Genomic DNA, 12139 nt, shown 5'->3' with positions numbered 1-12139 from the left:
TTGGTAAATGGGTATTTTGAAACTGCCCTTGGCCACCAAAAGAGCCATTTTGTGAGAATGCCCATAGCATCCTCTCCGGCCCTGAAAAATTGAGGGTCCCCTGGTTTAACGTAATTTTTCATTCCTTATAGCTTGTTGATTCCTAGTGAAGCCAGTATTTAGTCTGCACCTCAGAGCTAATAAAAACTAATAAAGATAGACTGCATATCTAATATGACCTCCCCTTATCTTCTAGTCCACCACACTTGTGAATATCAGATTAACAGCTAAGGCCTCCTCCTCCTCATTTATATGTCACGGCTCTTTCAGAATTTCTCTCAGCCACATCCCCCTTGGTTTGTAACACCACCATTTTCACACAAAGCAGATAGTAAGATTGATATCACCTTTCCATGCTTCTGTCTCATACAGCTTTCAGCGGTCTTTGTGCTTCAATCAACTCTTGATGAGAACGTAAGCAGAGTTAGAAACCCTCTACATAATCCTGCACCCATCAGGCAGAGCATGGCTCTCAAATGAAATCACAGAATGGTATTAATGCACACTAGCAGTTGGGATACTACTTAACATGTTTGAAGAGTTTCCTGACTTGTTTATAGAACAAAAACTTTTTTCAGCTAACCCTAGTACATGGAATGTCAGTGCCCAAATGGCCAATGAAGAGCTACTGTGGGTATATACATGCAGGAGTTTTTTTGCCCAATCCATCATAAAACATTATTACATGCAGGATTTTGATAAATGTAAGACTCAATGATAAAACAGAATTTCATGGCTTATTTCTGCCATTATCCAATCTCAACATCTGCCCTTTCACTCAATAAGAGTCTGACTATTCTACTTTATCTCAAGCCATGCATTCATTGGGAATAAAAGATAACTGACTGAAGATCCTACAAGTAACGCTTGCGCTACAGAATGATTACACTGTGTTACAGTATGGAACAAAGCTGTGGGGAAGTTGTCCCATGAGGCATTTGACAACAAACGAGAATGATCATACTTTTTAACAGTTCATTAACACAAAGCAAGTAAATACTGGTAGGTACAAGCAAAGAGAATTTAAATTCTGCTCCAGCATTGCAAATTCTCTAGACCCAATGCAGTCTTCAAAAAAAGAGGCGGTATGGCCGCCTGATTTTTCAAAATGAATTCTCATAATGAATGTTGGAAGGTACAAATATACTTTTTTGTTCAAGTATTTAGATGAAGGGGGAAGGAAAGACCTAAATGGAAAAGTGACATTTAATAGAAGAAAAGGAGATGAAGGCAGTCACTGAAAATATTAGAAACTCCTACTACTATAAACATAAACCCACCTTCAACGTGAGTTGGACTCCAATGGATTTCATGGAATGGACATTCAGTTTTCTCACTAACAACATGGAAGAAAAAAAATGGAGTATAGCTTTTATGAAACTGGAAAAGCGCAGCTTTGCATAGAACTGTTTCTCAGGCTGGGGGAGCAAAAATGGAGGCAGTAGTGTATTATTGTTACAGTATTCAAAGGATGGAGAGCCAGTTTGGTGTAGTGGTTAAGGCACCAGGCTAGAAACTGGAAGACTGGGAGTTCTAGTCCCTCCTTAGGCACAAAGCCAGCTGGGTGACCTTGGGCCAGTCACTCTCTCTCAGCCCTAGGAAGGAGGCAATGGCAAACCACTTCTGAAAAACCTTGCCAAGAAAACTGCAGGGATTTGTCCAGGCAGTCTCTGACAATCGAACACGATTGAACGGATTAAAAAAAAAAAATTCAAGGGATAACAGAGTACCAAGAACCATCAAAAAGAATCATAAAAAGACTGGTGTTCTTTAGAAATTTGAGTTCCATTCACAAACCAGTGATGATGATAATGTATTTATAAGGCTCCCTGTTCAAAAAATCTGCTTCAATAATTGCTGGCATTGATACAGGGCACCCCGAAGGTAGCTTACATGTTTTTACCACCTTAGAACTGAGCTCTTTCAAAGATTATTAGAAGACTGCCATCCACTGTCTGATTCAAGTACTGCAACTAAGGGTCAGAATTGCCTCATCTGCTGTTAAGACTGCTTCCCGTGCAATATATAAACTGCTTCCAGGCCTACAAAGTGCTAACCCTTCAAATGCCAAATGCTTTTCACACAGGGGAAATGTGAGACAGAGTATTTTGAGAAAGAGTTCATATCATAATTCAACTCACGTAGTTTGGACAAGTGAAAACTCTACGGAAAAATGTCAAGAAAAAACAAGATTGAATTTTATAATTCTGAAAATGCATGTGCGGCTGGATTAGATTCATTGCATTAGCTTGTTGCAATTAGGAGAAAATATCCCCAAACATCAGGGTCCATCCTAATCAACTGCATGAAAAGCTTATTTATTTGTTCCTTTGGCAAACACACCATCAACTGCAGATACATACAAGAAAAAAAGCACCCAACATTTACAATGAAAATTAAATCAGTTGAATAAGGAAATACTGAAGCCAAAATACAAGGGACACAGATATTCACAGAAATAACTGTATAGCATCTCTAGTCACAACACAATCATTTCTTTTTTACAAAGCCTGGAAAATAGACTCAAAAATCAAAGGTAGGGCATACCTTTGTAAGCATGTTGAAATCTCTTTACTCAAAAACACTTTTACTTGGGCATGTGCCTTACTTATTTCTTCTTAATTAATTTCTAAATACATACAACATCAGCTTGAGATGCAAATGCCAAGGGACAGATAGTAGAGGTACCATTTCATCAAAATGTGCAGAAGCAAAACACAGCACTCTCCTATTGCCCCTAAGGTGTTATAGTGTCACAGGTGTCTGTCTGTCTGCCGATCTAGGACAAGCGCTTAGAAGCTGGATGTAAGAATCTACAGGATTTCATCTACACAGAATGGAGGCAATGAACAATGCCTTGTGATGAATGCGCTCTATGAAACATTGGATAGCTCTGTAATCTAGCTGGTCAGCCAACATCATGATGCAAATAATTTCATTCATTCATTCATTCATTCATTCATTCATTCATTCATTCATTCATTCATTATTCATTCATTCATTCATTCATTCAAGAGACTTACATGGCCACCCATTTTAGGTGTTATAACTGGATGGTTCACAGCAACAACTCTAAGATCATAAAGAAACAGTAAACCCCCCCCCAAAAAAAACTCAACCCAAAGCATCCTAACACAACAAACATTAAAAAAAAAATCACAATCAGTGGGCTCCAGCCTCATCCTATCCCAATGCCTGGTAGACTGTAAACCTCATTATAAAGCAAAGGTACTGATGCTAAACAGAAGCAACGTAAGTTTATTTTTTTCTGCTACCAAAATATTAGTTCTGTATTTACTGCCTGCCTTCCTCTTTTCGTCTCTGGTATCCAAAATAATCTACCTTAGTCTTGATAGCAATAGTTCCCTGTCATCCTCCAAATTATTCAGCTGTCTTCAGGTGTGACAAAGGATGATGTACACTCATCCCTGTTGGAAAAAAAATCTAGTCCTTGTCTGGACGTTTTGGCATGTAAAATGTTAGGACAGAGATAAAGGGCCTCTAATACATTTAAGAACTGATTTATATACAGTACTTCTAGAACACCCTTCAATAAAAGCTCATAGGGTAGCTTATAATAATAATGCAATTCCAAATGAGCGAAATAGCAAAAATAGGATTAAAACAAAAGCATTCACCAGAACAGATAAAATTGTAACTGAAACCAGCGCATGGAATGGAATAAAAAGAATGTTTGTCTGGTACTGAAATGACATCAAACCTATGTATTTTCCTGGAAAAGATATTCCATAGATGCAATGCCTCAAATAAAAAAGCCCTTTTTTGTCACAAAAACTGTGTTGGGGAGAGAACACACACAACAGAAAGCCTCTAGTGATGACCGCAAACTCTAATGGCAGCATTTCCTTCAAACATCTGAGTATCTCTGTCACCCCTTAAGGGTGTTAAATGGAACCACAGATATTGCCCCAAAATTACAATTTGAGATCTTTCAGCTGCAATACTAGCAGCTCTCCCCCTAACCAAGGCAGTGGAAGAAAGCAAGACGTATGCAAAAGCTTCAACTTTTCACTTCATTTGTTAAGGATCCTCTTGTTTTTCCACTTTCAGTTTGAAACAAGTAAGGCTTATTTCATCATAAAACAAAAACCCTCAGAGTATTATGAAACAATTAAACACTCACCAGGCTTCCAGATCCTGCCACTTGAGTGAGGTAAGAGTTTTATGTTATCCAAGTGGCATACTACATTACACCTTCAGACTACAAGTATTCTCCCATTTTTAATGAGTCCGATAACGTAGGTCAGTACAAAGATATATTTTTAAAAAAAGAAGTCTGCACATTGTATGAATCATAAGGGAACACTGAGAGCTCCACGATTCCAGACTGAACTGATGGAGACTCAAGGTGATACTGGGCTTAGAACCCTGGATTAGCATGGAGTCAAGTCCATGGTTCAAATTTTCATTTGCTCAGAATAACAGCATAATATATGCTCAGAAATAATGCTCAGAATAACAGGAAAGCACCTCTCAGCCCCAACTACCTCTGGGGATTCTATGAAGATAAAGTCTTTGTGAGCAAGCTATAAATGAACTATAAAAAACCAAACAGCATGAAAACTCACTATTTGCAATATCCCCTTGAAGGTGAAGGATCTGTGGGACAGGCATTGTAAGAATAACTATGTCAAAGCAGTCAGAAGAACCTGTACTGATGCCCACTTCCCATTTTCCATCTTTGAGGCAGATCTGAGTAACATGGTGATTGTAGAAGACATCTGCGTCTGCTGAGGAAGAAAGAGAGAAACTAACAGATCCTACAATCCACTGGAGTTCGGCGGCTAATAAATTTAAATTAAACAAATAAATTAAATCAGCGATGCAGGAGAAAAAGGACAGAATCTGGGGCCTGAAACAATGATACTAGAAAATTGTAAAAATGGATTGTATCAATATATTTCTTCCTTCCTATAAACATGAGGGTGAATGTGAAGTTTCACTTTTTAAGTGCTGGATGAAAGGAATCACCTACACCCAAGCAGGGGCATCTGCAGGATTGGCAGGGGGGATCATAAATGCCAAGATGGAGGTTGCCACTGTGATCAAAACTCTACCCCTTTTTTATACGCATCATACATGTGACACATGTAAAGAAAGGGATGGGGCTTTGATCATGCAGCCACAACTCCCATCTTGACTTTTTAACCCCACCCCTGGCAGATGCCCACAAAGCATTTTCAGTGAATTTTATTATTCAGACACAGAGAAATCAACAATATACCTGAAGCTCACCTGCCTTATTTAAGTAGTGTTTAACAATGGATGAAATTCCTTGGGGTGTTACGAAGTTCTCTGCTCCTTCCTTCACCATCATTCCTTCTATCGGGGCAGTCAATGGCTTCAGGATCCCATGAGCCAACAAATCTTCATAAAAACTAAAAAGAGAGACAATCTGTTAACAAGTTAATCTGTTGATTGCTCTTGTACAAATTTTAGAATATACTGGTTTTAACTGGTTGACTTTTAAATGATTTTAAAACTTCTTTAGGATAGAAACTCAATAGTTTTTAGATCATGGTTTTAAATCATTATTCCAACAACCTTTAACTATGGCTTCCAAGATTTGCCCCTGAACTGAATTACATACACCAACTTGGACAACAAGATGGAGAAAAAGAACTTGGTCCCAACTAGAACACCATAATGAGAGGCAAATTGAAATATATGTATCTGTTGAAGTTATTTCAGGTATCAGTTGTATCCCGATGAATATGAAGATAAAGTGATCAAGTGAATAAAGGGGAAATTATTACATATTTCAGGGCTAACTATATTAAATGACCATATTTAATTAAAATTAAGTCAGGTTTCATTTTTGTCCTGGCCCATCTCCTTTTGAGGCCTTCACAGCAAAATGATGTACCATTTTACAAGCCATCTACAGAAGATTACAGCCTTGGAACAACAAAACAAACATATTAAATCAGCAACTAGGCAGCAGACTGTCCATGTCGCAAAAGTGAAAATTGGCTTTTTCTTTTAATAACAACAACTTATGAGCGACCCATAATAATCAAACCCAATATGGAAATGTTCTCCTCCACACAAAGAGAACAGCTCTTAAGATTAACTGGAAGAATATTTTTATGATATTACCTTCAAACTTTACACCCAGTTTTAAGATCTGGTATTCCAGGCTCTTGATGCTAGAGATGGAAGGAACCCTTGAAAGAGTATGAAGAATATCCACTTAAATCTCAGAAGCAAAAATGCCCAGAAGATTCTGTACTGCAGCTGCAATGGACATGCACTGTGTGCAGAAAATTTGAGACTCAGTTCCTAATGTTTCCAGGTAAATATGGGAAAGGTGGCTTTCAAAGTCCTGGTGAGCTGCACCAGTCACTTGACTACTTTCAACCAGAACAAATATTTTATATCCTCTCTGAAGTATTTGCACAGCCTTAGCACGCAATTATACTTCCATGGTGTATAGGTAAGTATCTCCTGGCCCCTGCACCCAGAAATCCTCCATTCAAATCACGTAATGCAGAATTTTCATCTAGATTCTTCTTTAGAGTGATCAGCACACAGGGCTCATTATGGAAAGCGAATTTCACTTCTTCCTTTCTCACAGCACTACAAAGATCCCAATCAAAACGGCTGACATTTGGTTCTAGAAATGCACACTAAACTGTTTTCCAGTACAGTATCTAATTAGTATCCTGTTTTAGCTTTCATCTACAGAAATAATTTAATTTGCAAGCAACATTACTCCTTCCATTGGAGTGTTATGTCTGGAGGCCAGTTAGTTTTTTTAAAAACAAAGCTTCTATGCGTGTGCTCAAGGGTGAGTAGAGGTTATGGTAGAGATACAGTGGAGAAGAATTTGGCCCCTATCCTCACTGTCCACGCAGCCTTTCTCAACCTGCTGACCCTGGAGGAACCCTTGAAATATTTCTCAGGCCTCGGGGAACCCCTGCACATTCAGGCTCAAACACAGGCCAGAAGTTACACAAGTATTGTATTAGTTTCATGTGTAGGCCTGCATATATGAATTAACAGTGTTCTTAAACTAAAAATAAAGAATGAAACTTACCTCTTTAATGTTAAATTGCCCGAATTTGAAATAATGTTTTAAATAAATTGTGATCTCCCAGGGAATCCCTAGTGACCTCTCGCAGCACCCTAGGGATCCATGAAACCCTGGCTGAGAAATCTTGGTCCACCGTATTGCTTCCACAAAAAGAAAATAACTCTGGAAGTTCTGGAATAATTTTGACTGTTTTAAATTAATGGATTGTGTTTAGTGCAATGTGTGAATCCAGCCATCTGTGGCTTATTCAGCAAACTACTGTTTAGCCATTCAGCTGGAGGTAACCAGCATTCAACAAGCTAGAGAAGCTGTAAGGGTTCCATACTCCTCAACAGAGAGCAGTGTCACCAACACTTGTCTTGGTAACTGGCTATGGGCAACCAGTTAAGGATTACAAGCCATCACTTTTAAATTTTCTATAATGTCTGAAACAACTAAATGTTATGGGAAATTTAAAATGGGCACTAGTGGTATTGGAAGTCTAGGATCTCTAGACAAACCAATGAGAACTGGGAGCAAAGAAGACTTGCACAAAGATTCCCACATTCCATCTTGCCAACGTATTCAGGGACATGGCTTGCATATTGCGTGCTTCGCCACAGTTCCATTACGGTTTGTTGAATAAACTATTTCTGGACAGATTCACATAACGGACTAAATCCAAACTAAATGTGTAGTATCTGAACCCACCATATTTATGGATGTTAAAGGTGTTTTAAGATTACCAGCTCATCAGAAAAAATAAAGTTATGCTGATTTACCATTGAGCTTTTTACAGGGCTGCAGGTTGATCAGAAATTAGCAGGTGAGTTGTTTCCACAGTCTGGAGGGAAACACTGACAACAGCTAATGGGCTGAGTTCAGACTTGTACAGTACTTAGTAAAGGAAAAGGTAAAGGTTTCCCTTGACGTAAAGTCCAGTCGTGTCCGACTCTAGGGGGCGGTGCTCATCTCCGTTTCTAAGCCAAAGAGCCGGTGTTTGTCCATAGACACTTCCGGGTCATGTGGCCGGCATGATGACACGGAACGCCGTTACCTTCCCGTCGAAGCGGTACCTATTAATCTACTCACATTTGCATGTTTTCGAACTGCTAGGTGAGCAGGAGCTGGGACTAGCAACGGGAGCTCACCCCGTCACGCGGATTTGAACCACCGACCTTCCGATCGACAGCTCAGCGGTTTAACTCGCAGCACCACCGCGTCCCATGTACAGTACTTAAGTGAGATTCAATCCCTAAAATTCCTACCAGTTTCAAAGGGTCTATTCCAAAGTTACTGAATCTTCACATGGAAGTGCAACTCAAGCTAAAACTATAGGTAGTCCCTGTTTAGCAACTGCAATTGGGACTGGCAACTCTGTCATTAAGGAAAGCGGTCGCTAAGTGAAAAATCATGTGACCGCAACTGCGCTTATGATTTTACTTCAGCTTTCCTTTGTTTTATAGTGTCAGAAGGGTACAACCCCAAACAGCTGGGTGAGCCCAAATGGCAGGGAAGGTTTCTGGAACTTGACTCACGAGGAAGCCAGGTAAAAGGGCAAAGCTTGTAGCCCTTTTCCCCCACTCCCCCGCCCTTTGGAATGCTCACCCTGGCACTGGGATGATTAGCAAGGAGGGAATCAAAGTTTGCATTTGCATTCATTGGAGAGGAAGGGAGTACAAGAGAGTAAGCAGGCACACAATGGGGAATACACATTAAAAGGTATGTTCTAGTGCCCCCCATTTGCCTAGCCTCCTGGCCAGCTGCTTTGGAGCAACAAAAGCATTTAGTATGAAACTGATTAGGGTCTGGTCAGTTTCAGGCAGCAGCTCCACAGCTGGAGGAACCTTACCAACTTGCCCTTTAGGACACCCTGCACTCTGGAGAAAAGTGGCTCAGGAAGCGATCGCTTGTTTAGGCAATCTCTCCGCTCTGCAGTGGAGGGGGGTGAGAGGAAAAAACGGGTCAGGCACAGGTCAATGCATAACAAATGACTGTAATGGCCCACACATGATTGATAGAGAGACGCTGTGAAGGTCGTAAATGTGGGCATTGTTAGCAAAGTTATTTTTCCATCACTGTCGTAACTGCAAATGGTTGCTGTCCAGTGCAGTCGCTAAATGAGGACTACCTGTACAAATGTCATGTTGCACACCTAACACATCTCTTGGTTGGAGGCAAAATATTAGGCTTGAGAGTCCCTATCTAACTGAAATTTACAACTTCTGCCCCAAAGCATTTTATAGGTGCATTTGTACATCAGAATGAACGCATGACAAAAACTGAAGCAAACCACTGAACTTCAAGACATTTCATGTGTCCTCGCTCATACAACAGTGACTGAATCCAAGTGCATGCACACAGTTATTTGTATCATTTTTGCAATGAAACTTTGAAGAAAACACTGTATTAGGATGCTGACTGATGGACTGATTATGTGCCATCAACTCTCAAGTTAAGCCCAACTCCTGCTGCCTCTGTGGACAAGTCCATGCATTTTTCTTGGCAGGAAGAACTATGGAAGGAGTCTGCCATTCCTGTTGTTTTCTTGCTGTTCCCCCCAGCCCCCCTTTTCAATCTGGGCTACAGCCCTGGGATTTCCTAGTGGTCTCCCATCCACAGTGCAAGCCTGCTCAGCTTTGTCAAACTCAGCTAAGGGCTGCCCTTGTTCTCTCAATACAATCTGCACATCATTCCAGCTGCTGATCCCAAGTATGAACTACCACCTGTTGCATCGGCCCTCGGCCCTTTCACATCCTCAACGCCAAAGAGCTCCCATTATCCTCTGCCCTCCCCTCTCGCTCACCTCTGATGCTCTTCTGCATTGTCGGGCATTCGCGTGATGTATTGGGCACCCAGATCAGCCGTGCATTTCGGATCGTGAGCGCTCCGGCTCGTCGTCATTCTTCCCCCTTGCAAGTCACGTGCGTGGAGACAGAAAGATGTTTAGCGCGCGCGCGCACTGCCACGGGTGTCCAATCAGCTTCTCCGGAGGGGCAAAGCTGAGCGAGGGGCGCCTAGTAACAGGGACCCCTCGCACCCGCCAATCCCTGCGGAGCAGCGGGTTGCGTGGTGGTTGAGCTCGCTTTGGGGCAGTGCCATCGGCTGCAAATCTAAGCCACGAATCTCACCGAAACTAGCGAGGTTTGCTTTTCCAGGGAAGCGTGCCGCGGGGGGCTGCCCACAGCTCCCAGGTTAGGGAGTGATAATATACGCCGATTTAAGACTGTAGCGTCTGAGAGTTTTGGTTCTTGCTATAAAAATGCATTAGCCTCCTGCAACAGATTAACCACAGATTATCCCCATTGGAATCCCACCCGAGTCTCGGGACCTTTGCCTCGAGATTCTCGTACGCTACACGGGGAAAGCTCGCTCTTTGCCGCCGGACTCGGAAATGAGTTGCATTTAAAAAAGAGGGTCGGTTCTGAAACGGCGCTAGCCACGCATTAGGAAAGGATTTCTCAGCCAGGTGTAGGATCTCGTTTCCTTTGCGAGCAACCCTGTTTCCGGAAAATGAGCCCTACCGATCGCAGCAAAACTCATTCGGAGGGGAATTGCACCCAGAAGCAGGCGGGCAGCGCTGTTGCTGTGTATCCCCGGCGCCGCTTGCCCTCCCAGATCCCGCAGCTGGCCGCCTGCCCTTGCAAACCGTAGGATCTCGGCTTCAAGGCATCCAACTCACCTGCGCCCTGCGCCTTGTCCCAGACCACGACGCGCAGGAGCCGCTGGGGAAACTCGGCGCGCAAAAGCGCAGCGCACAGGCTACCTGTCAGCCCCGAGCCTACGATCAGAATCCGCGCCATGACCGGACCGCCCGTCGGAGGAGGCGGGCCGGCCCGCGAGATCCTCCCTCTCCTCCTTTTCCTGGAGTTTACGTAACCCAGAAGCCGAGCCCGGCCGATCTGCTTTGCTGCGGCGTTGCCGGCAGAGGGGGTGACGTACTGTCGCTTTTCCTTTGAGCCGCCGATCTTGCTCGCAGCGCCACGGGGAGAGTGGCTTTGCGGGCGGCGGTTGCAGGTGCAAGTCGGAAACGCGGGGTGGAGACTGGGTTAGCCGCCAGAAGGCTTGGCTTAGCCCGCTCCCGCAGGAAAGGATAAATTCGCCTGCAAAAAGAAGTGAGAGCTGTCGACTTTGCCTTGAAAAGCAGCCTCGGGCGGCCGCATTCCGTCTATTAACGTTTTAGCTCTGGGAAACGGAGGTATACGGGAGGATTGAAATGGCAGAGGTCTTGATCCGCGCCTCCACAAAAGCTGCGCGTTTCCCTGCTTCTTTCAGTGAGTTTTATGCGGGGTGAGACTTCGACGGGTCTGTCTCTTCCATTCGGGGGAATGGAAAGTTCTCCCATCCTTGAGTTGGCGGCGAGCGATCTGGACGTGAGACCGCCGTCCATTGCCGATCCCTATCTTGGCTCGGGAGCAGAAGTTGGCAGCCCGCCTAACTGGGGGAAGACCGTTTCCACATTCCTGGGACTGGCTTCATGTTTTTAATGGTCAGATTGGCGTGCGCGCGCGCACTGTTAACTGAAACGTGCCAGTCCGAACCCTTGGATACGGCCGCCCTCGGGGGGCGGGGGGGAGACGGGAAGCAAGCGAAGCCACCTGCGTCGTGAAGGATGCAAACTCCGTACTGTGCCAGTGACACAAATTACATAATTTGTGGCAGTTGCCTGATACTGTCATTTTTGGAAGTGTCACTTCAGTGGCCTCTACAACGCCTCAAGACCCCTCAACCTTTGTTCCGGTGTAAAATCTATGCATTCGTTTCCTTTATTTTCCCTTTTGTTGTTTGTTTTATTTAATTTAAAAGATGGGTTAAAAAAAGTTGGTGGAAAAGCATATTCAGGAACTTTACAAGTCACTGGAAAGACAGTGTAATTGAAGCAAGGAAAGTGTACAAAGGTATTTGCTTTTCAAAATGTAATGAACAGAATGCTGCTCTTGTAAATATCGCTTTAACACACAGGCTGTTTTATGTTTTAAATGTAAAGTGAAACTCTTCTGACAGTTTAAGACATTTCATTAATTTTATTAGGAATATGAATTAAGTTTGATTTTAAGTGATATT

The 12139-nt window shown here is 42.9% G+C and overlaps 1 protein-coding gene across 2 annotated transcripts in view; it reads right to left on the bottom strand.

Moving 5' to 3' along the window:
- The window catches only part of RNLS (renalase, FAD dependent amine oxidase), a 105447-nt gene extending 94535 nt beyond the window's left edge, over window positions 1-10912 (bottom strand). Inside the window, exons 1-4 of one of the 2 annotated variants that reach the window (XM_063307464.1) lie at window positions 10758-10912; window positions 9882-9987; window positions 5296-5438; window positions 4629-4790 (exon numbers count right to left, since the gene is read on the bottom strand). In XM_063307464.1, the coding sequence (XP_063163534.1) occupies window positions 4629-4790; window positions 5296-5438; window positions 9882-9987; window positions 10758-10878 (532 nt within the window). In that variant the 5' untranslated portion in view covers window positions 10879-10912. The remainder of the gene's footprint in view (window positions 1-4628; window positions 4791-5295; window positions 5439-9881; window positions 9988-10757) is intronic. The other variant, XM_063307465.1, reaches the window with a different exon arrangement.
- Window positions 10913-12139: the final 1227 nt, after the last annotated feature.

Source organism: Candoia aspera, chromosome 6, assembly GCF_035149785.1.
Source record: "Candoia aspera isolate rCanAsp1 chromosome 6, rCanAsp1.hap2, whole genome shotgun sequence".
In the NCBI taxonomy this organism is placed as follows: Eukaryota; Metazoa; Chordata; class Lepidosauria; order Squamata; family Boidae; genus Candoia; species Candoia aspera.
Note: the sequence above shows the minus strand (reverse complement) of the source record. Positions and strands in the feature narration are given on the sequence as shown.